The sequence below is a fragment of the Dendropsophus ebraccatus genome, chromosome 5 (assembly GCF_027789765.1).
Source record: "Dendropsophus ebraccatus isolate aDenEbr1 chromosome 5, aDenEbr1.pat, whole genome shotgun sequence".
Lineage (NCBI taxonomy): Eukaryota > Metazoa > Chordata > Amphibia > Anura > Hylidae > Dendropsophus > Dendropsophus ebraccatus.
Window position 1 is genome coordinate 11,329,731 of NC_091458.1, and position 26,000 is coordinate 11,355,730.

The window sequence follows — 26,000 nt, forward strand, 5'->3', positions numbered from 1 at the left end:
CACAGTATGTGTGTATGTATGTATGCATGCACCGTATGTATGTGTGCACAGTGTGCGTCTATGCATATATGTATGTATGCACAGTGTGTATGTATGTATGTGTGCACAGTGTGTCTGTATGTATATTTGTGTGCATGCACAGTATGTATGTGTGCACAGTGTGTGTGTGTATGTATGTATGCATGCACAGTGTGTGTGTGTTTGTCTTTATGTATGTATGTATGCACAGTATGTATGTGTGCACAGTGTGTGTTGAGTGTTTGTGATGTATGTATAGCATATGTGGTGTGTGGATGCGGGTAAGAAATACAGAGGGGACCTGATACTATAATACTATATAGAGGTGCAGAAGGGCTGGACTACTATTTAGTAGCACAGACTGCTTATAAGGGGGCACAGAGGGAGAAAGGTTACTGTGTTGGGCTCGTTCACACTGAGCAAAAGCAGCTGAATTTCTGCGCTGAATCAGCGCTGAAATTTCAGCTGTTAAAATAGGTGCAGAGCTAATTTCCATTGTGTTGAATGGAAATTCTGCTCTGCAGTTCACACAGTGGGATTTCCGCACTGAACTAATCCGCTTTCCGCCAGAAGAAAGAACATGTTCATTCTTCCGCTAGCGGAAGCCTATACAAACCAATGGGGCTCTGATTTTCTGTTTCGGCGCGGAATACAAGCGTAATACAAGCGGAAATTACGCGCTGAATCAGCGTGGAAATGGGGAAAAAAGGGGGGGAGGATTCTAGTATATGTTCTGGTATAGTCTAGTTTACTCGCCAAATACTTGCTGAATTTCAGCGCTGAATGCATGCGGATTCAGCGCGGATTCCTCGAGTATTCCGCGCTGAATTTGTCAAGAGCTGATTACGAGCTGAACACTTTCCTAGCTGAATACGCAGGGATTCTGCTTGCATTCTGCTTATATTCTGCTCGGAATTCAGCGTCAGTTGATTTCAGGCGGAAATATTTCCTCGCGTAATCTGCCCCTTTTGCTCAGTGTGAACGTAGCCTAAAGCAATACACTTGAAGATGATGCTGGAGCAAGGATCCTAAATTGTTTGTCTGGTAGATCTTGCAGGGAGGTGTCATGGCTGGAGAAGTCTTCATGATAGCCAACTAAGAAAAAGAGAACAACTTCAGCAAAAACGTCACTTGCTATTCATGCACAGAAGACACCTCCTGTGAGTCACTGGATGTAACTGCACTATAATTACTCCTTTTTATTACCAGCTAAAGTGTAAATCAGTCAGAGCAGGCCGGGGCAGGAGGTGCAGCTGGGGCTCTGCTCTACCTCTCACACTTCAGCTGGTAATGATTATAAAAGTTTATGTAGGACTAAAGGTCCTGTCACTTATATCTCCCTCGCACCTGTATGCCGGGATCTACAACACTGTACGTGGTATGGACCACTCTTATTGTGGATTTGGTGCATCTGAAACACATAAATATGCAACATCAAATCAACAGCAGATTATGTTGTTTTTTATGTGTTGATGGTAGGGTTCATATATTTAATGAAGTAGTGAGTAATGAGCAGAATTCGCTACAGCCTGTATAGCACACTGCTGTCTATAATATATTGGGGAGCATATATTATGTGGGCTGCTGAGGTTTGAGTGCCAGGGCTGATTTTAAGTCCCAGTCCGGCCCTGACCCCATCCCTACCCATCTTCCCTACCCATCCCCCAAAAATCTCCTGTTTGCTTTGGCAATGCTAATATGTTATTTAGATCTGCCAATAAAGCTGATTTGATTTGATTTGATACTCAGTTAGCCTCCAAAATGTATCGCCTGATTTCTTCTCTATTCAACTGATGTCTATGGCTAACACAGTACAACATTTCACTTCTACATGAAAAGAATCAGTAATTTAAATGGCAGCGCATTGTAAGTGGAGGTTGTTAAAAATATTGCAGTGGAGGCCAGAGTTAATACCTCTCTATAGAACTCAATATTACCTGTAAGTTATGAACACCCGAATCACAAACTGGAATAGTCTACAAGAAGCCATTAGGATTACAAAAACATGGTTGCTTTCTTCCAGAATCAGGGCTACCCCTCATCATTGGTTGGATCTGGTATTGCAGCTTAGCTCTGTTGAAGTCAATGACTTGCAGCATCACTCACAACCTCTGTTAAGCTGTTGTGTAGATATTGCTATTGGGTTACACTTAAAGGGGTTATCTTGCCATAGCTCATTTTTAATACATTGCTGCCATATAAGAAAACATGTTTGACACTACCCCACTTCACCCACCTTACATAGTTGTGCCTTTTACAGCTTGATTGAACAGGTTATGTTATGCTTACCTCTCTGCGCTCCCCCTATGCCCTGTGCGGTGTCACCAGTGTCCCCCGCTGTCTTTAGCTGCCGTTACTTCTATGACAAGCTTTTTTCGGGAGTGACAGCCCGCTCAGCAAATCCGGGGTAGCACTGCGGCCAATGTTTGGCTGAGCAGGCTGTCACTCCCGAGAAAAGCTTGTCACGAAAGTGACGGCACTTACATACAGTAGGGGACACCATTGACACCGCACAGGACATAGGGGGAGCACAGAGAGGTAAGCATAACATAACCTCTTTAATCATGCTGTACAAGGCACAACTATGTAAGGCAATTGGCCACAGCTAGAGTGGTATTACACGGGCTGACAACAAACTGATCATTTTCGTAAACAAGCGCCAATCTGCTAGATCAGCGCTCGTTTACTGGACCTACAGTATAACACGGCCTGAAAATTGTGCAGCAAGGGCTGCATGGACATTGATAACAATGTCCATGCAGCCCTTGCGCAAACACTCGATACCTTACCTCTGCCCGTTCCTGGTCTTCTCTCCAGTGCTCCGCAGCTTCCCGATCCCAGGGGCAGCAGTGTCTGAGCAGCCCATTTATATCCCACAGTTTGTTTGTTCTGCTCTGCAAATCACATGGAGGAAGTAATATTTTTTTTATAAAAAAAAATATACATATATATATATAATATATACCTTCCCTTGTACAATCATGCAATTCTTTTTTACTACTGAGCAATTTTTTTCCCTCTAGGTATTGTCACCTAACCTGGAAATCCTCAGAGGAAAAAATAACCCTGTACATAAACATATATAAGAAGGAGCCTCATGAACAGAAGTAGTTCAGGGATCACATACACGCCAACATCAGCATCTTGATGCATTCCTCACCATGATGTTACTACAAGATGAGTCAAACCTGCGGATGGAGAACATGTCCAAGGTGGGAAGTTCATTTGTTTTACTAGGAATTTTAGAGATGGAAAAATACTGGATCCCTTATTGTATCCTAGCCTTTGATATATACATTATACCCACTTTATTGTGTTGTCTGATGATCTTTGTTGTATGGGTTGAGGAAAGTCTCCATGAGCCCATGTATTTCTTCATCTGTAATCTTCTCCTCAATGGTGTCTTTGGAAACACTGCTGTCCTCCCTCAGATCATTGTTGGTTTATTATCGGGATCCTCCACCATATCTTTCCCTTTATGCCTCACTCAGGCTTTCTGTCTACAAACTTTTTATACGGTAGAAATTGTTACTTTCGCCACCATGGCCTTTGACCGATATTTAGCGGTGGGGAACCCTCTGAGATATTTCATCATCATGACAAATATGAAGGCTTTAACATTTATCAATGTAATCTGGGCTTTGTCCTTCGTAATCATCTTGATTTATATAATAATGACTGCTAACCTCAACTTTTGTGGGGTCAATATTAATAATATCTTCTGTGAGAACATGTCTCTGGTCAGACTGGCCTGTGGAGACACCTCAGCAAATAACATCACTGGGATTAAAGGAACATTGCTTGCTCTTGTGGTCACTCTACTGATTATCGTCTATTGTTACATCAGGACACTGGTGATTTGTCTGAAGACCTCGGGGTCCTCATCCCACAAGGGCATCAATACCTTGGTCTCCCACATCATCACCTTCTCCATTTTTTTGACTGCAATACTTTTCGTATTTCTACGCTACAGGCTGAATGGTGGAAACATTTCTATTACGGTTCATGTCTTACTCTCCATCAGTGGACTTCTTACTTCCATCATTGTTAATCCCATTGTCTACGGGCTGAGGACTGAAGCTTTAAAATATAAACTTATTAAGAATTTACAAAAAATACAAATATTCAAAAACATTTCTCAGCTAAAATAGCTGCAATTCTTGTATTCGAGGACACTATAGGAGCTTTATGAATGTATAACTTATTTTGGAGATGATTATTGAATGCTGACTCCTAGAAAGATTCTGGTCAAAACACTTAGGAGGACATTTATAAAGACTGACATATGAGTTTTGCCACGGGACACACACAGCAGTACGGGACATGTAGTATCACACTATACTGTAGAGAGGAGATACTAGACACACACAGCAGTACAGGACACGTAGTATCACACTATACTGTAGAGAGGAGATACCAGACACACAGCAGTACAGGACATGTAGTATCACACTATACTGTAGAGGAGATACCAGACACACACAGCAGTACAGGACATGTAGTATCACACTGTACTGTAGAGGAGATACTAGACAAACAGCAGTACAGGACATGTAGTATCACACTATACTGTAGGGAGGAGATACTAGACACACACAGCAGGACAGGACATGTAGTATCACACTATACTGTAGAGAGGAGATACTAGACACACAGCAGTACAGGACATGTAGTATCACACTACTGTAGAGAGGAGATACTAGGCACACACAGCAGGACAGGACATGTAGTATCACACTATACTGTAGAGAGGAGATACTAGACACACAGCAGTACAGGACATGTAGTATCACACTAGAGTAGATAGTAGTTATAGAGTCCCAGAATCAGTTATTTTTGTTTTTAGAGATGATCAAAGTGAATCTGACAAATTCTGATTTGCAGTGAATCGGGTGTTAAATCCGCTTTGTAGTAATACGCGAATTTGCCAGATTATCTTCACAAATTCGCTAAACGTGACAGCCAGAATGATGGTCGCGCATGTTAGCTTACAGTACTGTCTTTTGGCAGGAGCAAAGGATTATGCATAATCCCTTGCGCCCCGTCCAATCAGCTGCAAACCCCACTCTGATGTCAGCACCCCCCCTCCCCCTCTATATAAGGTGATTGGCTTCCTGGAGGCGGCCAGTCGGCTGTGTATAGTGAAGAGCAGGTTGCAGTAGGCAGTTAGAGCAGGAAGAGGAATACAGAGATAGGGACAGAGAGGAGAGAAGGGTGGATTGTGGGTGGTTTTCTGTAGGAGCAGTGAAGCCACTGTCCAGTATACCAAGTAACTGGGTGACTGTTGTTCTTTCTAGCAAGTCGCTGGGTGTGCATTATACCAAGTCACTGAGTGCTGGGTGTGCATTATAGGAAGTCACTGGGTGCTGGGTGTGCATTATAGGAAGTCACTGGGTGCTGGGTGTACAGTATAGGAAGTCACTGGGTGCTGGGTGTGCATTATATCAAGTCACTGGGTGCTGGGTGTGCATTATACCAAGTCACTGGGTGCTGGGTGTGCATTATAGGAAGTCACTGGGTGCTGGGTGTGCATTATAGGAAGTCACTGGGTGCTGGGTGTACAGTATAGGAAGTCACTGGGTGCTGGGCGTGCATTATATCAAGTCACTGGGTGCTGGGTGTGCATTATACCAAGTCACTGGGTGCTGGGTGTGCATTATACACAGTCACTGTGTGCTGGGTGTGCATTATAGGAAGTCACTGGGTGCTGGGTGTGCATTATAGGAAGTCACTGGGTGCTGGATGTGCATTATAGGAAGTCACTGGGTGCTGGGTGTGCATTATACCAAGTCACTGGGTGCTGGGTGTGCATTAAAGGAAGTCACTGGGTGCTGGGTGTAAATTATAGGAAGTCACTGGGTGCTGGTTGTGCATTATATCAAGTCACTGGGTGCTGGGTGTACATTATAGGAAGTCACTGGGTGCTGGGTGTGCATTATAGGAAGTCATTGGGTGCTGGGTGTACATTATAGGAAGTCACTGGGTGCTGGGTGTACATTATAGGAAGTCACTGGGTGCTGGGTGTGCATTATAGGAAGTCACTGGGTGCTGGGCGTGCATTATACCAAGTCACTGGGTGCTGGGTGTGCATTATACACAGTCACTGTGTGCTGGGTGTGCATTATACCAAGTCACTGGGTGCTGGGTGTGCATTATAGGAAGTCACTGGGTGCTGGGTGTGCAATATATATAGTCACTGGGTGCGAGGTGTGCATTATACCAAGTCACTGGGTGCTGGATGTGCATTATACCAAGTCACTGGGTGCTGGGTGTGCATTATAGGAAGTCACTGGGTGCTGGGTGTGCATTATAGGAAGTCACTGGGTGCTGGGTGTGCATTATATCAAGTCACTGGGTGCGGGGTGTGCATTATACCAAGTCACTGGGTGCTGGGTGTGCATTATAGGAAGTCACTGGGTGCTGGGTGTACATTATAGGAAGTCACTGGGTGCTGGGTGTGTATTATACCAAGTCACTGGGTGCTGGGTGTACATTATAGGAAGACACAGTGAACACAGTGTCTATCTTAATACCTCACTGGGTGCTCATTTACTAATGTCCACTGCTGTCCTGGGAGAACATTGATATTATGCCACTGATCCACCAACGTCCACAGCTCATCTCTAATTATTTTGTACAAGCTTCTTTTTTTTCTGTACTTTGACAAATGCTGTAACTATAGTAGTTGTTTGTTGATCTTGTATTCTTGTATTAGTAGCAACATAAAGCTTTCTTTTTCAAAATGTCAAAAAAATAAAGGTTTGAACTTTCGTATCATTTTTGTTATAGTTTTTACTTGACTCTTTACGAACTCTACGAATTTTCCAGTTTGTTTTTAAAAAAAAACGTTGACAATGATATGAATAAAACTGAAAGAAGTTTAGCACACTGTAGTCAAGTATTTGTAGTATATAGTAATGAGCTAACATGCTTGTCCGAGCTTGGTACTCGTTCGAGTATTAGGGTACTCGATGGTACTCGTTACTTGGACGAGCATCTCGCGATACTCGAGAAAATCTCATCATCCGTTTCCTGTAAGTTTGGGCACTATTTCTCAGCCAATAAACATGCAGAAAACTCTTTGGTACATCCTGCGATCACGTGGGACCTATACATGTCGATAGCAGCGATTGGTTGGCCAGATCAGATGACCCTGCCATATAAAGATCGTGGCCGGTAGTGCTCGTTTCAGACGTATGCTGGAAAAGATTAGGGACAGAGCTGCTGCTGGTCAGGGAGAGCGTTATGAAGGGAATTAGCATTCCAGTAGGCAGGGAATACTAGCGAAACAACCAAACAGCCCTTGTAAGGGCTTCAAATCTTTTTAAATTGTATTACTACAGACTGCTGGCTGGGACTTGCAGTGCAGCTACCACGATTTTAGCAGCAGCACACTGTGGTGATCGGCTGCTGGCAGAAAGGGGACATTAGGTGTGGCATACACACCCCTAAGAAGTGCTCAGTACTATTTTATTGGGCCCTCTATATGTTTTCTGATTTCTGTATTTCTTACACAAGACATATCTAAGTTCACTACTGCTTCCACAGTGTAAAAGGGGGTGTCACAGAGTGTATATAGGTTCAGCCACCACTAGATTGTATCTCACAGCCCCCCAAAAAATCTGTCTTGATGCCCAAACTATGCAGCTCACGCAGTCAGTGGGTGATGAGAGTGGGGACTTGCAAGCGGGGTTGGAAGAGATGTCTGATGATGACGATGAGACCCGGTTGTCAGACAGTGAGGTTGTTGTCATGGATGTAACTCAAAGTGGGGAGCAGAGTGAGGAATTGGAGGAAGAGCTGGTGGATGAGGACAAGGTGACTGACCCGAGCTGCGTGGATAAGGTTCCCGCTGGGTGGATCGCTTCCCCGGCAACCAGCCAGCTGTGCTATCTTTTTTTTCCGTGTAGCCGCGGCCAGGGCCTCACCACCCCTGGTCGATCGGCATCAAGTTAGCCAGTTAGCTGTCAGCACCTAGGTTCGTATCCACTTTAAATCCTTGCCCCTGGCCTCACTCCAATTTTTTGGGAGGCTGACTTGCTTCCTCACTCACTTTTAATGGTTCTCTGTGTGCTCACTGCCATGCTGTGTCTGGCCTGATTTTTGGGAGACTCACTTGCTTCCTCACTCACTTTTAATGGTTCTCTGTGTGCTCACTGCCATGCTAATTCTAGCCATAATCCAGCTATTTTAGTTTTAGGTGCAGCAGCAGTGCCGTTGGCAAGCGCCAACAGGCGGTGCTCAAACTGCTTAACAGCAGCTTCTACCTTCCTTGGATGTTTTAGCCGTTTTGAAGGCAGGATTGACCAGGCCTTTCACCAGTAGCTTCTATCCTTCCTTGGATGTTTTAGCCGTTTTGAAGGCAGGATTGACCAGGCCTTTCACCAGTAGCTTTTATCCTTCCTTGGATGTTGTAGCCTTTTTGAAGGCAGGATTGACCAGTCCTTTTAACATTAGCGTCTATACTTCCTTGGAAGTTGTATTAGGCGTTTTAAAGGCAGGATTGATAAGGTCTTTTATCAGTAGCTTCTGTCCTTCCTTGGATTTTGTAGTAGCCTTTTTGAAGACAGGATTGACCAGGTCTTTTTAATAGACAGGCTACCCCACTTGCCCTCTCTGCACTAACTTAGCATAGCTGCTACATAGAGAGGGAAGCCATTTGCTTTTTGCTCCGTTCACAGTGCAGACTCCCCTGTGGTAGCCCTGCAGAACCTCAGTCTTCACTTGGGCTGTGGGCGAAGTTAAGTCACATTTTCCCGTCAGACCCCTCATTTATAATAGTCAGTTGTTCTGTCTTACACTATGTCTCTTTTAACCTGCGAAAACAGCTCTGAACCCCGAAACGCATTGTAACATGTAAGACAAATAAAACATACTTACCATACTTGCTCTGGAATCTGTTCCGATTGGCTACCACTCAGCACCTGATTAAAAGTTCAATCCGCCTCCTCCACTTTACCCCGGAGATCCATGATTCGTCCCCCGGACAGGGTTTCAGAATCGCGTGCTGTAGCTCATCCCCAGCTGTGCCGAAGTTGGAGCATCAGCTGTGGTAAGAGTATGAGATGGTGGCAGGAGAGGAAGATCGGTAGAAGGAGGAGGCAACAGGAGACAAGGCTTGATGTTTTGCAATCCAGGGTGGTGGTAGGAGAAGTGTTAAAACTCTTCACGCCTGAGGCCCAGTCGCTAGCACGTTAACCCAGTGGTTAATCAGGGAGATGTAACGTCCCTGCCTGAGCTACTGGTCAACGCATTGGTAATTATGTGTGTAGTGATGAGCAAATATGTTTGTATGTTCGTAGATATATATATCGAACTTATTAAAATGTGAGAATGTTTATCTCGCAATGTACACAACTGCGTAAGTTTAATCCCGCCAATTTGAAAGAGCGAATGAATGTGTGGGGAAGAAAGGGCACATCAGGTAATGTAGTAGCCATGTTCACTACTGGCATTACTGTGATTGGCGGTATGATTAGCGACAGTCTTTCACAATTTATGTACCGTCCAGTAGGGAGAGTTAACGAGGAGGGACAGCATCTGAATTTAGTTAAGCAGCAATATTTACAGTGATAGTCAGTGTAGGGAGGGAGAGCTGACCGAGTAGGGCTTAGAACGTTGTGAAAGCGTTAGTGTAGGGAGGGAGAGCTGACCAAGTAGGGCTTAGAACGTTGTGAAATTGTCAGTGTAGGGAGGGAGAGCTGACCGATGTTGTGAAATGTTGCATCCTCACCACTGTCTTCCTAGTCGCTCTCCACACTGCAGAAGGTCACCAGAGTTAATTCTAGATATTAATCACTTTTTGCAGTTTTACACTCAGAAACTGTTTAAAAAATTTCAATAAGAATTTGAGTTTCAAATTCAAATTTCATTTGAATTAGCTTGTCCTGTTTATAACCCAAATTTTGGTTGCATTGCAGCAGTCTACCCCTTTCTACACCCATTATACAGCCGTTTTTGTGGCCCAAAGTTCGGGTCCCTATTGACTTCAGTGGGATTCGGGTCAGTGTGAAAGTTCAGGTAAAAGTCTGGATCAGCCATTTTTTTTATTATTTAAGTTCGATCTAAATGAAAGAACCCGAATATCCATGGGGGCACTGATCACTAATGGTCAACATTGAGTTCATGGGTTTTTATCATCATTTTTTACACCCTGTCGCTATGTTCCCACATAGTATTTCCGTCGGTCTTTTTTCTCAAACAAAACCAGGAGTGGGTTGAACACACAGGAACTGGGCAAATCTTTCCACTATTATTTTGCCCTGTCATTTCCACTCCTGATTTTGATTTAAAAAAATGACTGATCAAAAGACTGACGAAAATACTATGTGTGAACATAGCCTAAAATCTGCCTTGGCAGCTGCTTAGGTTAATAGTAACCACAATTCCTATTAATATTCTAAATGATGATTTAATACTGATAATACTATAGATTCTTTGACTATGTAATCATGTGTAATATCTCCTAAGCCATCATCTCATTTCTGTAGGTTACGTCGGCTGAGCGGGTCTCCCGTGTGGCATCGCTGTGTAGGGCGCGCAGGGAATTCACTGCTCATTTACCGCTAATATTTGTCAGCACTTTCATAGTTGATAAGTGATCGTCATTAATGAGGTCTCTGCGTATTTACATCAGCTGAGAGGCAATTATTACATTGTACAATGACACTGTGTAAGCCGGGTCCCCGAGGGCTCCGCAGGTGTCTCTATGTGGGACTGAGGAGAACATCTGACTTACTCATCTAGTTCATTGCCCTAATGAGACCAATTAGTGACTAATTATAGAGGAGAATCCGACACTTTCATGGCTGGAAATAAAGAACTTCTGTATAAACCTTCATTAAGTAATTTAGATTAAGAATTAAAGAGAATTTATAATTGTTGTGGACAAGAGTGTGCAGTAAATAAACACTAAATACAGTATACAAAGAATAGACTATACAAAAGAATAATAATGTAAAAGTGCTCCTCTATCATGTATATATGTCCAGTCCTGGACATCCCAAACACACCAGATGAGAAGCTGTAATGTTTTAGAAGCTGTATAATCGCAGTCCCACCCAGGCCAAGGTGCCCAAAAGATTCCTCTATTATATAAGAAGGTAGCAATAGCAGTATTATATGGGTAGATTGGGGGGAATATTGTGCGTTTGGGATAAAGTATACTTCTCCTATGAACCCCTATTATCTATAGTAAAAGGGGATAGGAAACCTTTGCCCCCCCCCCCCAAATTTCCCAAAAGTACAAGTCCCATTATGCCTGGACAACCAAAGCTTATTTTTTGAACATTTTTAAATGGTACCATTTTGGAGTAATAAATTCATCATTGACTTTTAAGGGTTTTTTTAGGGAATTAAATGGAAAGAAAATGTTACAATCATTTTGGCAAATTTTTCCGCATTACCAATGTAGTATCTCAATAGTTCAACTAGAAAGGAGCAAAACTTTGGTTAGGCTTACCAAACTTCATCAACAAGTTCAGTCCCGTGTTAAGGCTATTGGTGAAGTTTCAGTCCGGACTTAAATTTATTATCAGCCTTAAAACTCAGGTATAACACTGTCCATGAGCCCTAATAGCCCTGTATTACACTATTAGGTCACTGAGGAGGGTATCAAAGTACTTTTGAGCAGTTTTGTAGGTCAAAGTTATGGCGACCTTCATGGCTATTTGTAAATAGATTGTACCCGATGGTAACTTATAGCCGATGCCTGGCCAGCTCTAGCGATCAGAGGGCGACTGACCACCCAGACACTGAGTACTCATTTTGTGGCATTTTAACCTCCATTGTCAGATATACTGTATGTGCATCAGGGAAGGGGTCCCTATCCTGCCTCCCCACCTCACTGTGATCTTGTAAGGCCTTCCATTATCTGTCCACTCCATCTTTCCTATATGAATTTTACAATATGGAGCCCAAAACTAAGTCCTTTTATCAAATGTGCTCTTAGAGGGGTTAATATTACTTTAGGATTCCAGGATTTTATTGGCATTGATTATTTATTACCACCATATAAATGTATTAGCCTTTACAGCTGCTGCTTGACATTGAGAACTATTGCTTAGTTCACTTGTAACCAGAATACCCAATAATATTTTATAATATTCCATATTGAGTATTTCTCCTAGTATGTAATCATGTGTAATATCTCCTTGATAAGCCATCATCTCATGTCAATAGGTTACGTCGGTGCAGGTTTCTATTCTATTTTTGCTATGGCTGAGCAGGTCTCCCGTGTGGCCTCGCTCTGTAGGGAGCGCGGGGAATTCACTGCTCATTTATCCCTCATATTTGTCAGCACTTTCATAGTTGTTAAGTGATCGTCATTAATGAGGTCTCTGCGTATTTACATCAGCTGAGAGGCAATTATTACATTGTACAATGACACTGTGTAAGCCGGGTCCCCGAGGGCTCCGCAGGTGTCTCTATGTGGGACTGAGGAGAAGATCTGACTTACTCATCTAGTTCATTGCCCTAATGAGACCAATTAGTGACTAATTAGAGGAGAATCTGACACTTTCATGGTTGGAAATAAAGAACTTCTGTATAAACCTTCATTATGTGATCAAGATTAAGAATTAAAGAGAATTTATAATCGTTGTGGACAAGAGTGTGCAGTAAATAAACAAGTGGAAGTGCTCCTCTATCATGTATATATGTCCAGTCCTGGAGATCAGAGGCTACAATGCTGTATAAGGGGGGTCACCCAGGCCAAGGTGCCCAATAGACCCATCTATTATATAAGAATGCAGCAGTATTATAGAATTAGTATATAGACAATAGACTATATTAGTTGATTGTGATGTGGAAGTGCTCCTCTATCATGTATATACATCCAGTCCTGAAGATAAGAGGCTGCCCAGGCTAAGGAGCCCAATACACCCCTTTATTATAGAAGAAAGCATGGGACAGGGTAGGTTGGGGGTTATTAGGGGTTTGGAGTAGACTTCAGAATTTACACACAAATGGTTGTGTTCTTGCAGAAACTTCTGTCCACTACTAGTACTGCAGTGTGATGCTGTTGTGGTTGGGGGCAGCCATGTGTTTCTAATCCAAAACGACCCCTCACGGGGGCTTGCTTTCCTTGAATTTTGGCGTAACACAAGAGTAATTGATTATTAAAGGGGAACTATCAGCAGGTTAAACAAATCTAACCTGCTGATATGTTCCTATTGCACAGGAGATGTCGAGGAGGATGGTATGCGTCTTACCTTCCTCCTAGGTGCCCTTCCCGTACACTAAGTGGTTTGCTCCTTGGTTCGGTATGAATGTTAGGAGCGCTGTCTAGCCCCCGTAGCACTGATCCGCCCCCGGCCATGATAATGATAATCAATAGAGTGGGCCGGATCAGCATTATGGTGGTGGTGCTCCAATGTTCTTCCTGGATCAAACAACTAACTGTACGGGAACGGCACAGAGAAAGAAGGTAACAGACATACCTTCCTCCTCGGCGCCTCATGCACAATAGGGGCATATCAGTGGGTAAGATTCGTTAGGTCCTCCTTTAATATTTTACAGGGAATTCATAAGAAAATGCAATTTTACCATTTTTCTGGCAAATTTTTCAGTGTTTGTTTTGTAGTATCTCTGAGGAGTTTGCTTCGGAAGGTTTCCCAAACATCAGCCAAAAGTTCTATTTTAGGGCTATTAGCGATGTTTGGGTTCGAAAAGAACTAGTTTAGCCTGAACCTGAACTTCACAAATAGCCTTAAAACCCATGTATAACACTGTCTATGTGCCTTGTATTATACTGCTAGATCATCTAGGAGGGTATAGAGAGGTCATGGATGCACAACAGAGCCTTGGGGCGATGCTAGGGTGCTAAAACCTCCGGGCACGATATAAGTAGATCATGGGAGAGATCTTTACACTGACCTTATAGTATATATAAATTTTATAACTTATTTGGTATTTAAATAAGTGACTTATATTCAGAGGCTCACAGGTGACATCTCCTCTTATCAGAGTCGCTCTTATCAGAGGAGTCGGTCAAAATTTTTCTTATATACTAATATGATACCAATAATAACAGAGATAATGTGCATAAAAATGATGCCCCAACCTGCCCTGTAGGTGGAAAAATAAAAGCATCATGGCTCTTAGAAGGCGAGGAAAACAGCACTGCTTCATTGTGACCTGGACATCCGGGCTTCAAGGACCTTCAGGTTAATTTGAGTAAGAAAGTAAGAATAGCAGAGACTGTGATTAGTGGGCAGAGAATGATTTATAGAAACTTACACGTAGGACTTCTAGCAGCCCTTGTCATTCAAGTATATGTCACCAAGTGAGAACATCCAAACCTAAAGCGCCTATGTCCGATTATTGCTGAACCATATCCTCATCCCTAACGTCAGACCATAAACATGTCCAAGCTATACAGCTGAGAGGCTTAGGCCCTATTCACACGTCCGCAATTGCAGACAGAAAAGAGAGTCAGTGGGGGACATTTATTAAGACCGACGCACTTGTACGCCAGTCTTAAATTAGCCCCCCCCCCCCCTTTCCTCAACTAAATTCACTAAGAGGCGCACGCCTCTTATTGAATCTGGCCAGCCGGGTGCCCGATCTTGGCGAACTAAATCTACACCTGTTTCCAGCAAGTGTAGGTTTGGCTCATGAGAGCAGATGTAAATCATGATAAATGAGGCGCCAATCAGGCGAGCAGGGGATAAAGCTGGTGTACGCCAGGGAGAAGGCGCAAATTTGTGCCTTCTCCCTTGCGTATGGCCCGGCCATAACTTTCATAAATGTCCCCCAATGTATTTCAATGGTCCCATTCACACATCCGTAGGTGTGTACAGAGCCGTGATCCGTACTGCAAAGAAAAAATTACAGGCCCTATTGCCCCCGCCCCCTGGACACACCAATAGATCTCTATGTTATCTGTTTTTTTGAGTATGCGATCCACAAAAATATAGATCTGCAATCCGCAAATAATGACTAGATTATTAAACGCACTTTTTCCTTTTTACGGATCAGCAAAAAATACTTTAATTAGATTATCCAATTCAATTTTGAGTATCATTCCTTATCCAGATCTCCATGGGATATTCATTTTAATATACATTGATCATTTTATATTTTATGGTTCTCAACGCATTCCACTATGTCATTAATAAAGAATTGCAACTGGAATATTCCATTAATTGAGATTGAGGATGGGGTCTTTTAATGCCCCTTTGATTTTTTCAACAGTGAGCTTATATTTACATCAAAATACATGTCACACACGCACACCATTATATATATATATATATATATATATATATATATATATATATATAGAAACAGCCCCCAGAGTGCAAACATTTTATCATGTGTCATTGACATAACCTGGAAATCTTAAGGGATTAAATCCTCAGAGAAAAGACAATCCTGTACAAAAGCATATATAGGAAGGCGCCTGGTGTGTAAAAGTGGTTGAGGGATCTCACGCGAACAGTATCCTGATATTCAGCATTTACCATCATGATGTTACTACAAGAGGAGTCAAACCTGAGGATGGAGAACATGTCCAAGGTGGGAAGTTCATTTGTGTTCCTAGGACTTTTGGAGATGGAAAGATACTGGATCCCTTATTCTATCCTAGCCTTTGATGTGTACTTTATACCCACGTTGTTGTGTTCTTTAATTGTCTACGTTATATTGGTTGAGGAAAGTCTCCATGAACCTATGTATTTCTTTATTTGTAATCTTCTCCTCAATGGTGTTTTTGGGAACACTGCCATCTTCCCTCAGTTCTTTGTTCACCTACTATCGGGATCCTCCACCATATCATTTCCTTTATGTATCACCCAAACCTTCTGTGTACAAACCTTTTCTACAGTGGAAATTTTTACTTTTACCACCATGGCCTATGACCGATATTTAGCGGTGGGCAACCCTCTGAGATATTGGACCATCATGACAAATATGAAGGCTTTGAAATTTATCAATGTGATCTGGGCTTTGTCCTTCATACTCGTCTTGGTTCTTATAATAATGACCGCTAACCTCAACTTTTGTGGGGTGAATATTAATAATATTTTCTGTGAGAACATGTCCCTGGTCAGACTGGCCTGTGGTGACTCCTCAGTGAACAACATCTCTGGACTTATAGGAACGTTGCTCATCATTGTGAGCACTCTTGTTATTATCATCTATTGTTACATCAGGACACTGGTGATTTGTCTGAAGACCTCCGGATCAACATCCATGAAGGCCGTCAATACTTTGGTCTCCCACATCATCACCTTTTCTCTTTTTATGACTACATCCTTTTTTGTTTTTCTACGTTACAGGCTGAATGGTGGGAACATTTCTATTACGATTCACATTTTACTTTCTATCGCTGGACTTCTTACTTCCATCATTGTTAATCCCATTGTCTATGGGCTGAGGACAGAGGCTTTAAAATTTAAACTGATCCATAATTTACAAAAAATACAAATGTTCAAAAAGATTTCTCAGCTAAAATAACTGCAGTTCTTTAATTCGAAAACTCTAAAGGAACTCTTTGAATGAATAACTTTTTTGGAGCTGGTTATTGAATGGTGACTAGAAAGAGTCTGGTCCAAGATGTACTGTTCTAATTCACATGTTTTCCAGTTATTTACCTCATATTTCTCATTTACCTATTTTTTTCATGGCATTGGTTATAAGGTTTTATGTACATATAAGCAAAAATGGAAATAATGAGATGATACCTTCATAACAAAGTTATATATACCATAGAGAGTGACCTTAAGGCTACTAAGGAAGTTCAGGTTGGGTTAGCCTAGGGCTGGGCAGTATACCGTGAAAATACCGATACCGTCCATGGCGTCGGTTAACCGACCTCAACTCTGCCAGGACGGTATCTGCGGTATTTCACAGTTTTGTGCGCTGTATGTGCAGATGCAGGGATGTCGGCGTGTCAGAGCCAGGCAGGATGTGGCTGCAGCTGATCGAATGAGAGGAGTCTTATCCGAGGCCCGAGACAGGAGGGGGATCACTGAGCACTGACACTATAGCCCAGGGATCTGGCTTATCTCCCTCCCGGGCCCCAAGATGCGGACACTGAGCCGGTGGAGCCCCGCGGCCGAGTGCAGCCTCGGAGTGTCTAGTGTCCTGCACTCCCCGGGCAGGGAACGAGGCACAGAGCAGACGTCTGCAGGCTGAGGACCGGACTGCTGCTCGGGTGACAGCGCTGCCCCATCCCCCTCCTGTCACTGCCGGACCCGTCCTATCAAACAGGGAAATTGCTTGGGGCCCCCCTTCTATCCCCCATCCGTGTGACTGAGGAGCAGCAGCCTTTAGGAGGTAAACTTACTACTGTGCTGCCGTCCACACAGCCCTCCCCCGTCACTCCTAGCCGGCACCGGTCTTCAGGAGGCACACACTGCCGGGTTGTAGATCCTCCCATTGTGTCCAGGGAAAGGGACAGTGTCTGTGTAGCAGCATGTTAGTGCACGGAGGAGCCGCTTTCTTGTTTAGTTTCCCTGACGTGCTCTGTCTCTTATCACTGACACCAGAGGCGAAAGGAGAGAGCGGTTTCTTCATCTACACTCAGGCTCTGGCTTTCCCTGGAATAGTCGAGTTGTCTCAGTTCATGGACACATGTAACACTGGATGTCCCTGGAATAGCAGAGTTGTCTCAGTTCATCTAGCTCTAGCTATCCCTTCAGTTCCTAGTCACCACATGTAAATGGCTGGAAGGAAGGGAGACAAGTCTCTGTATATACACACACATGAGGAAGGGGGGCAGTCTCCCTTCCTCCTGTGTGTATATATAGAGACTTGTCCCTTCCTGTGTGTATGTAGCTGTATAACTCTGCTAAGACCCCTAATAATGACAAATAATAGTCACAATAGACTAAATACACAGCCTTGAGTTGCTGCTCAGTAAGTTACTGGGTTTTTTTAAATACTTTTTAGGGTACAAACACCCACACCGTATACGCAGCGTATTTACTGCTACGATATGCAGCAGATTTGATGCTGTGTTCAGTTATTTAGATCTAATCTGCTGCGTATTTGCGGTGTATCGCAGCAGTAAATACGCAGCATATATGCCGTGTGTGTTTGTATCCTTAGAAAGAAAATATCCCCAATTTGGCACATACAAGTGGGTGTGGCTTGCAAAAAGAGGGTGTGGCTTACAAAGTGGCGTGTCATAGTTATCGTTCAATTATCGTTATCGCAGCTACATGTGCGATAAACCGCGATATTGATTTAAGCCAATATCGCCCAGCCCTAGGTTAGCCTTATCCTTGTTTTTAATAAGTGGTAAAACTTGTGCAGCTATTCTACAGGGCCTATAAAAAGTGTGGAAACCAAAAAGTAAAAGCCCCTATATGCTAAATAAGCTGAACACACTGCTGGCAGTAGGATTGGCCAACAGCATAAGATGTAAGGGGGGGGGGGGGTGGGGGGGGGGCACCTCCCCACTGACAGAAGATGTCAATGTACATAAGGGTTGGTTGGGTATGGTGGATTTTCATAGGTAGACCCTTTTGTTTTCAGAGGCTGGACTGGCTAGTCATTGGCCAATATCATTAAGCAGTGAGATTCTATAGTTGACATTAGACCTGCAGAAAACCTGCAAAGTGGGTCATCCATGCAGAGGTGAATCCTAATGTGGCCAGTTAGAGCTCAAAGGTTCGAAGCCCAAAACTGCCATTTGTCTTAAAACATGTGTAGAAATGTAAATGTATTAGAGTTTAGCCTGGAGCCAGTAACTGGCTCACCCAAGGTGTGTGGCAACAAGCAGTTGCACAAATACCAATCATATGATCCCAAATCATATGATTCCTCACTGTAGTGGAGACCCACTTGTGAAGTCTCTGAGGCGTTTAAAAAATACCTTTTATTACATGCACAACTTGAGACCCAGGGCACACTTAAAGGGGTTATCCACAGCTACAAAAACATGGCCACTTTCTTCCAGAGACAGCCCAACTCTTGTCTCCAGCTTTGGGGTTTTGCTGCTCAGTTCCATTGAAGTGAATAGAGCTTAATTGCAAACCGCACCTGAACTGGAGACTGAAGAGTCTTGTTGTCTCTGAAAGAAAGTGGCCATGTTTTTGTAGCACTGGATAACCTCTTTAATCCATCTTTAAATTAGGGCCGAAGGGTCATATGCAAAGAGGTGGATTGCTGAGTGGCTTGTCATGAAGGTGGAAAGGGCTGAGAATGTTATCAGCCTATTAACTAGAAGCAAAAAAACGGAGCGCTTCCTAGTGCATTAACATAGGTGGGAAGGGTTTGGTGAGAGGTATATATTAAAACCACTCACCTGGTGGAGTTGTGCTAAAGAATAGGCTCAACTATATGGTGGGCATCAAAGGGTATACACCGCAGCCAGAGTGGGAGCACCAGTAGGTTGGTGTGTAAAAGTACGGTAGGACGATCCAGAAAGGACCAACGGACCAAGGAATCCCTCTTGAGACCAGCGTGGGTGTAGAGTCATATAGGGTGTTAGCATGCATACATACTATTTGTAAAGTATCATGCTACAACACCCTCCACTGAATGGTAGGTTTATTTTTGCAACGCGTTTCAGCCAGACTAATTAGAAAAGAGACCTTTCTCAAGACTGGGTTTTTAGAAACTAGACCAAACCTGGAAGTAGTATGTGCTGGGGCTGAATAGTTACTGGCACATTGTTGGGTATAAAAGTGGTTGTTCTAAGGCCTCAGTGTATCTATTGGGTTGGTTTGTGTAAGAATGGGTCAAAAGGAGTTGGTATAGGCCAGAAAAGTATATGGGAATAGCTGAGGTACCGAGCCTAGTCAGGATCTGCTTGGTTAGTTTTAACTTTGGTGCTATATGTGGCCAAGACAGTTGTGTTTGGATTTCTCCATAAAGCAGCATAAACTCTTCACTGCTGTTTTTGCCTCTTTCAGTTATCTGTATAAACCATTTAGCTTTGTACTTGTTGTGTAAATTTGAACCACCAATCTTAACCACCGTTTTTTTATAAAGTTTAAAACATGAGGAAACAACACGTCGGTCTGTTTAATGTGTGGAATCAAAAAGGACCTGAAGTTAACCCCTAAAAAATGACACCTTTTACAGTTTCTTGATGTTCTTCTATTCACGAGATATGTGAGTTATAGTTTCTCTAAAAATTTGGTCAAGTCAGATGGGCGTGAACTTTTGATAATGGGTGTAAATCGGGTTATGGGTGGGTTATACAGTCGGGGGAAGGGGGGGGGGGTAGGCATTATCAAAATTAAAGGGGTTGTTCAACTATCAGCAAAAAAATTTAAAAGTTGCTGTTGTTGTGTCTAAGACTTTTCTAAATATCCCTGCCAAATGTTGCTGCTATATGATCTTCTTTGTGGCTGCTGTGGCGCTGTTCCCTACCATCCATGTTATCTTCACTTCCTGTTTCATATTGTGTTTGCCTGTGAGGTCTAACACTACAGAGGCCAGCATTCCTTGGGTGCAAGCCAGCCCCCTCAGTAACACCCACTGCTGCTAAGCCAGCCCCCTCAGTAACACCCACTGCTGCTAAGCCAGCCCCCTCAGTAACACCCACTGCTGCTAAGCCAGCCCCCACAGTAATGTCCACTGCTGCTAAGCCAGCCCCCTCAGTAACGCCCACTGCTGCTAAACTAGCCCCTTCAGTAACGCCCACTGCTGCTAAGCCAGCCCCCTCAGTAATGTCCACTGCTGCTAAGCCAGCCCCCTTAGCCATGCCCACTGCTGCTAAGCCAGCAACCTCAGCCATGCCCACTGCTGCTAAGACAGCCCCTCAGTCATGCTCATTGCTGCTAAGCCAGTCCCCTTAGTAACGCTCACTGCTGCTAAGCCAGCCCCCTCAGTAATGCTCACTGCTGCTAAGCCAGCCCCCTCAGTAACGCTCACTGCTGCTAAGCCAGCCCCCTCAGTAATGCTCACTGCTGCTAAGCCAGCCCCCTCAGTAACGCTCACTGCTGCTAAGCCAGCCCCCTCAGTAACGTCCACTGCTGCTAAGCCAGCCCCCTCAGTAATGTCCACTGCTGCTAAGCCAGCCCCCTCAGTAATGTCCACTGCTGCTAAGCCAGCCCCCTTAGCCATGCCCACTGCTGCTAAGCCAGCCCCCTTAGCCACACCCACTGCTGCAAAGCCAGCAACCTCAGCCATGCCCACTGCTGCTAAGCCAGCCCCCTCAGTAATGTCCACTGCTGCTAAGCCAGCCCCATTAGCCATGCCCACTGCTGCAAAGCCAGCAACCTCAGCCATGCCCACTGCTGCTAAGACAGCCCCTCAGTAATGCTCACTGCTGCTAAGCCAGCCCCCTCAGTAACGTCCACTGCTGCTAAGCCAGCCCCCTCAGTAACGCTCACTGCTGCTAAGCCAGCCCACTCCCCATCTTAATAAGGCCAATAAGATCAGCCCAGGATATCACATCACAAAACCCAAAACACACACCCACAGCCCCTCCTGCCTCAGCCTGCAGAGAGAATTTAACCATCACACAGTGACTTATCAGCACCTGGGAAAGCTGGGTGCCGGCCTGTGTGAATCAAACAGAAGGGTATAAGTGTATATGTTCTTCCTGCACAGGCTTTCATCACAACTGGATAATTGTGATCTCATAACAACATGGAGACAGAAAGAAAGCGAGATATACAGAGATAGCAGGAAATAGAGAGACAGAGAAGGGATGGGAAATATAGAGATAGCAGGAAATGGAGAGACAGAGAAGAGGGAGGGTGAAGTGAGAGACAGAGAGTGAGGTGAAAAGGGATAGGTAGACAATAGACCGAGAGAGGGATGCAAATAGAGAGAGAGAGAAATAATAATGCACTTCTTGATAACAACCACCCAACTTTCCCAGGTGCTGAAAAACCAAGCTTAGAAAGTAGTCAGAACTACAGCCACTCACAGGAATTAGGATGAGGTAAAGATGTGTCTGCACCTAGGAAAGCAGGGTGATATACGATGTGCACTAACACCTCACTCTGTCTCTTTCCCTCTTCTCTCATACTTCACTTTTCTCTGTCTCCATTTCCTGCTATCTCTGTATATCTCCCCTTCTCTGTCTCTTCTGCTATCTCTGTATATCTCCCCCCCCCCCTTCCCTGTCTCTCCTGCTATCTCTGTATATCTCCCCCCCTTCTCTGTCTCTCCTGCTATCTCTGTATATCTCCCCCCCGTCTCTCCTGCTATCTCTGTATATCTCCCCCCCTTCTCTGTCTCTCCTGCTATCTCTGTATATCTCCCCCCCCCCCTTCCCTGTCTCTCCTGCTATCTCTGTATATCTCCCCCCCTTCTCTGTCTCTCCTGCTATCTCTGTATATCTCCCCCCCTTCTCTGTCTCTCCTGCTATCTCTGTATATCTCCCCCTTCTCTGTCTCTCCTGCTATCTCTGTATATCTCACCCCCCCTTCCCTGTCTCTCCTGCTATCTCTGTATATCTCCCCCTTCTGTCTCTCCTGCTATCTCTGTATATCTCCCCCTTCTCTGTCTCTCCTGCTATCTCTGTATATCCCCCTTCTCTGTCTCTCCTGCTATCTCTGAAGCCTGTGCAGGAATAACATATACACTTCTGCCCTTCAGTCACACATACAGGCACCCAGCTTTCCCAGGTAGCAGAGTTGTGCAGATAACAGTCAGTAATAGACAGATATATGTGAGGTAATTTCATACAGGAAAGTACCTGCCTGTGTGAGGAAACAGCAGTATATTGTAGCTGAGAAGGTGCACGGCCATTACTGACATCCATATAGGAGAGATTCCCTCAGCATGATCATGTGATCAGTCTCCCAGCCTGCCTGCTTATTGGCCAGCAAGCACCATGTGACTAAAAGGCCAATCAGAAGTGACAGGACAACTGATGCAAATTAGCCATGATGGAGAGAGATAGTTTACAAGCCAGTATAGAGAATCCTCAGCCCAGAGCAATGACTGCACACTGACAGGCTGACACAAAATGGCAGCACACTGACAGGCTGACACAAAATAGCGGCAGCTAGAGATAAGAGGAGACACAAAATGGCTGCACACTGACAGGCTGACAAAATGGCTGCATGCTGACAGGCTGACACAAAATGGCAGCACACTGACAGGCTGACACAAAATGGCAGCACACTGACAGGCTGACACAAAATAGCGGCAGCTAGAGATAAGAGGAGACACAAAATGGCTGCACACTGACAGGCTGACACAAAATGGCTGCATGCTGACAGGCTGACACAAAATGGCTGCACACTGACAGGCTGATACAAAATGGCGGCAGCTAGAGATAAGAGGGGACACAAAATGGCGTTAGCTATAGATAAGAGGAGTCAGCAATAGTGATGAGCGAGCATGCTCGTCCGAGCATGGTACTCGATCGAGTATTAGGGTACTCAATGGTACTCGTTACTCAGGAGAGCATCTCGCGATACTCGAGAAAATCTCATCATCCGTTTCCTGTAAGTTTGGGCGCAATTTCTCAGCCAATAAACATGCAGGAGACTCTTTCGTGCATCCTGCGATCACGTGGGACCCATATATGTCGATAGCAGCGATTGGTTGGCCAGATCAGATGACCCTGCCATATAAAACTCGGCGCTGGCAGTACTCGCTTTAGACGCATGCTGTGAGAGATCAGGGACAGAGTTGCTGCTGGTCAGAGAGAGCGTCAGTGTTTAGCGTTCCAGCAGGCAGGGAATACTAGCAATACAAACAAACATCCCTTTTCAGGGCTTAAAAGGGTTTTTTAATTGTATTACTACAGACTGCTGGCTGCTACCACGATTTCACCAGCACACTGTGGTGATCGGCGTCTGGCAGAAAGAGGACATTAGGTGTTGCATACAGATCCCTAAGAAGTGCTCAGTGTACTCTTTTTTGATTTTGGGCCTGGTGGTCCTGCTGTACTACACTGTATTGCTGGGATTTGTAGTACATCCTGCATAGAACTTCACTGTTCATTGTAAGGGGGTGTCAGAGAGTGTGTGTATAGTTCCTGCCAATACCAGATTGTACCGTACAGCCCCCCCCCCCCTAAACTCGTGGGGACTAGACTCTTTTGCTGGGATTTGTAGTACATTCTGCATAGAACTTCACTGCTCATTGTAGGGGGTATCACAGAGTGTGTATAATTCCGGCCAATACCTGATTGTACCGTACAGCCCCACCAAACCAGTGGGTAGTACAAGTATTTTTCCAGATTTCTGTATTTCATACGCAAGGACTATCTAAGTTCCATACTGTGCAGTGTCCATAAAACGGTGAACCCCAGGGGTAAGGGTCGAGGGCGTGAGCGTGGGTTTCCAAGTCATGTGGTTGCCGGAGGCTGGGGTTCAGGGCAGGGTGACACAGCAGCACCTGTTGAGGAGGTAGCAGTGTCACACCGCAGACGTCCACTCCCTAGCTTCTTTGCCCAACTTACGGGGTCTAAAGGTAGACCGTTATTGAAACCGCAGCAGTGTGAACAGGTGATCACGTGGATAGCGGATAATGTGTCCAGTAACTTATCCACCACCCAGTCTTCAACGCAGTCCACCCATGCTACCCAAGGGAGTGGAACCCTTGCTCCATTAGCTCAGCCTCCTTTCCCACAGCCTGGCCCCTCCAGGGAAAGAAGGGATTCAGATCCACCACCACCACCATGCTCCCAGGAACCTTTTTTATGGACCCTTTCCTGAGTCAGAGCAACCGGAGTAGTCGATCTGTCCTGATGCCCAAACTATGCAGCTCACACAGTCAGTGGGTGATGAGAGTGGGGACTTGCAAGCAGGGTTGGAAGAGGTGTCTGATGATGACGATGAGACCCAGTTGTCAGACAGTGAGGTTGTTGTCATGGATGTAACTCAAAGCGAGGAGGAGAGTGAGGAACTGGTGGATGAGGTGACTGACCCGAGCTGCGTGGATAAGCCTAGTGAAGACCGTGCTTCTGAGGGGGAGGCAAGTTCACCCGAAGGACCGGTTGGAAGAGGAAGAGGGGTGGGCAGAGAGGGAGAAGCAGGGGCAGAGCGATTAGATCAGCAACTGTTTCACGGAGTCAAACTCCCGTGGCCAGGGCTAGATGTTCCCAAGTCTGGAGGTTTTTAAAGAAACTGCTGATGACCGACGGACTGTAGTGTGCAACGTGTGCCATGCCAGGATAAGCAGGGGAGCCACCACTATCAGCCTAACCACTACCAGCATGCGCAGGCATATGAGTGCTAAACACCCCACTTAGTGGAACCAAGGCCGTTCAGTGACTGCAAGTCGCACCCCTGCTCCTTCCCCTGTGTCACGTGCTGGCTGTCAGTCCCCCTGCCCAGGCCCCAGGCACGAGGGCCTCCTGCCCTACACGCACCCCTTCACCTCCACTCTGCTCCACACCCTCCAGCAAGGTGTCCAAGCGCAGCGTTCAACTGTCCCTGCAGCAGACCTTTGAAGGAAGCGCAAATACACTGCCACTCACCCGCATGCACATGCCCTAAATGTGCACATAGGCAAACTGCTGAGCTGGGAGATGCTGCCCTATCGGCTGGTAGAGACAGAGGCTTTTAGGAACCTCATGGCACTGGCTGTCCCTCGGTACTCTATCCCCAGCCGCCACTACTTTTCACGGTGTGCCATCCCAGCTCTACACCAGCACGTGTCGGATAACAGCATCCGTCCGTCTCTTCATCTGCCCCCCCAGTCCAAAAACTTGCCTACCCTCGCAGGAACCTCAGAAACCTCAACATTCAAACACTCTCTGACTCCCTTCTGCCTCTCTCCACCATACACTCTCTGAACGACACTGACACAGCCACAACCTTCTACAATTCCACAATAACCTCAGCCCTCGACTCTGTTGCCCCTCTCACGAAAAAGAGAACACGAACCACGAACAGACAGCCTTGGCACACCGACCTAACCAAACAACTAAGGGGAGTGTCCAGAGCTGCTGAGCGGCGCTGGAAGAAGACCGACTCTGAGGAACACTTCCAAACATACAGGAGAGCACTCCTTGAGTTCAAATCTGCCCTTACCTCTGCTAAACAGGACTACTTTTCTTCCCTCATATCTTCCTTATCTCACAACCCTAGGCAATTGTTTAACACCTTCAA

General features: G+C 45.0%; 2 protein-coding genes across 2 annotated transcripts; both read left to right on the forward strand.

The window, feature by feature from the left end:
* The first annotated feature begins 3,179 nt into the window (after positions 1-3,179).
* On the forward strand, positions 3,180-4,169 carry LOC138794045 (olfactory receptor 52E8-like). Its single transcript, XM_069972810.1, has one exon. It carries the CDS (start codon positions 3,180-3,182, stop codon positions 4,167-4,169), a length of 990 nt encoding a protein of 329 aa, XP_069828911.1.
* An 11,317-nt stretch (positions 4,170-15,486) lies between these two features.
* Positions 15,487-16,476, forward strand: LOC138794046 (olfactory receptor 52E8-like). Its single transcript, XM_069972812.1, has one exon. It carries the CDS (start codon positions 15,487-15,489, stop codon positions 16,474-16,476), a length of 990 nt encoding a protein of 329 aa, XP_069828913.1.
* The last annotated feature ends 9,524 nt before the right edge of the window (positions 16,477-26,000 follow it).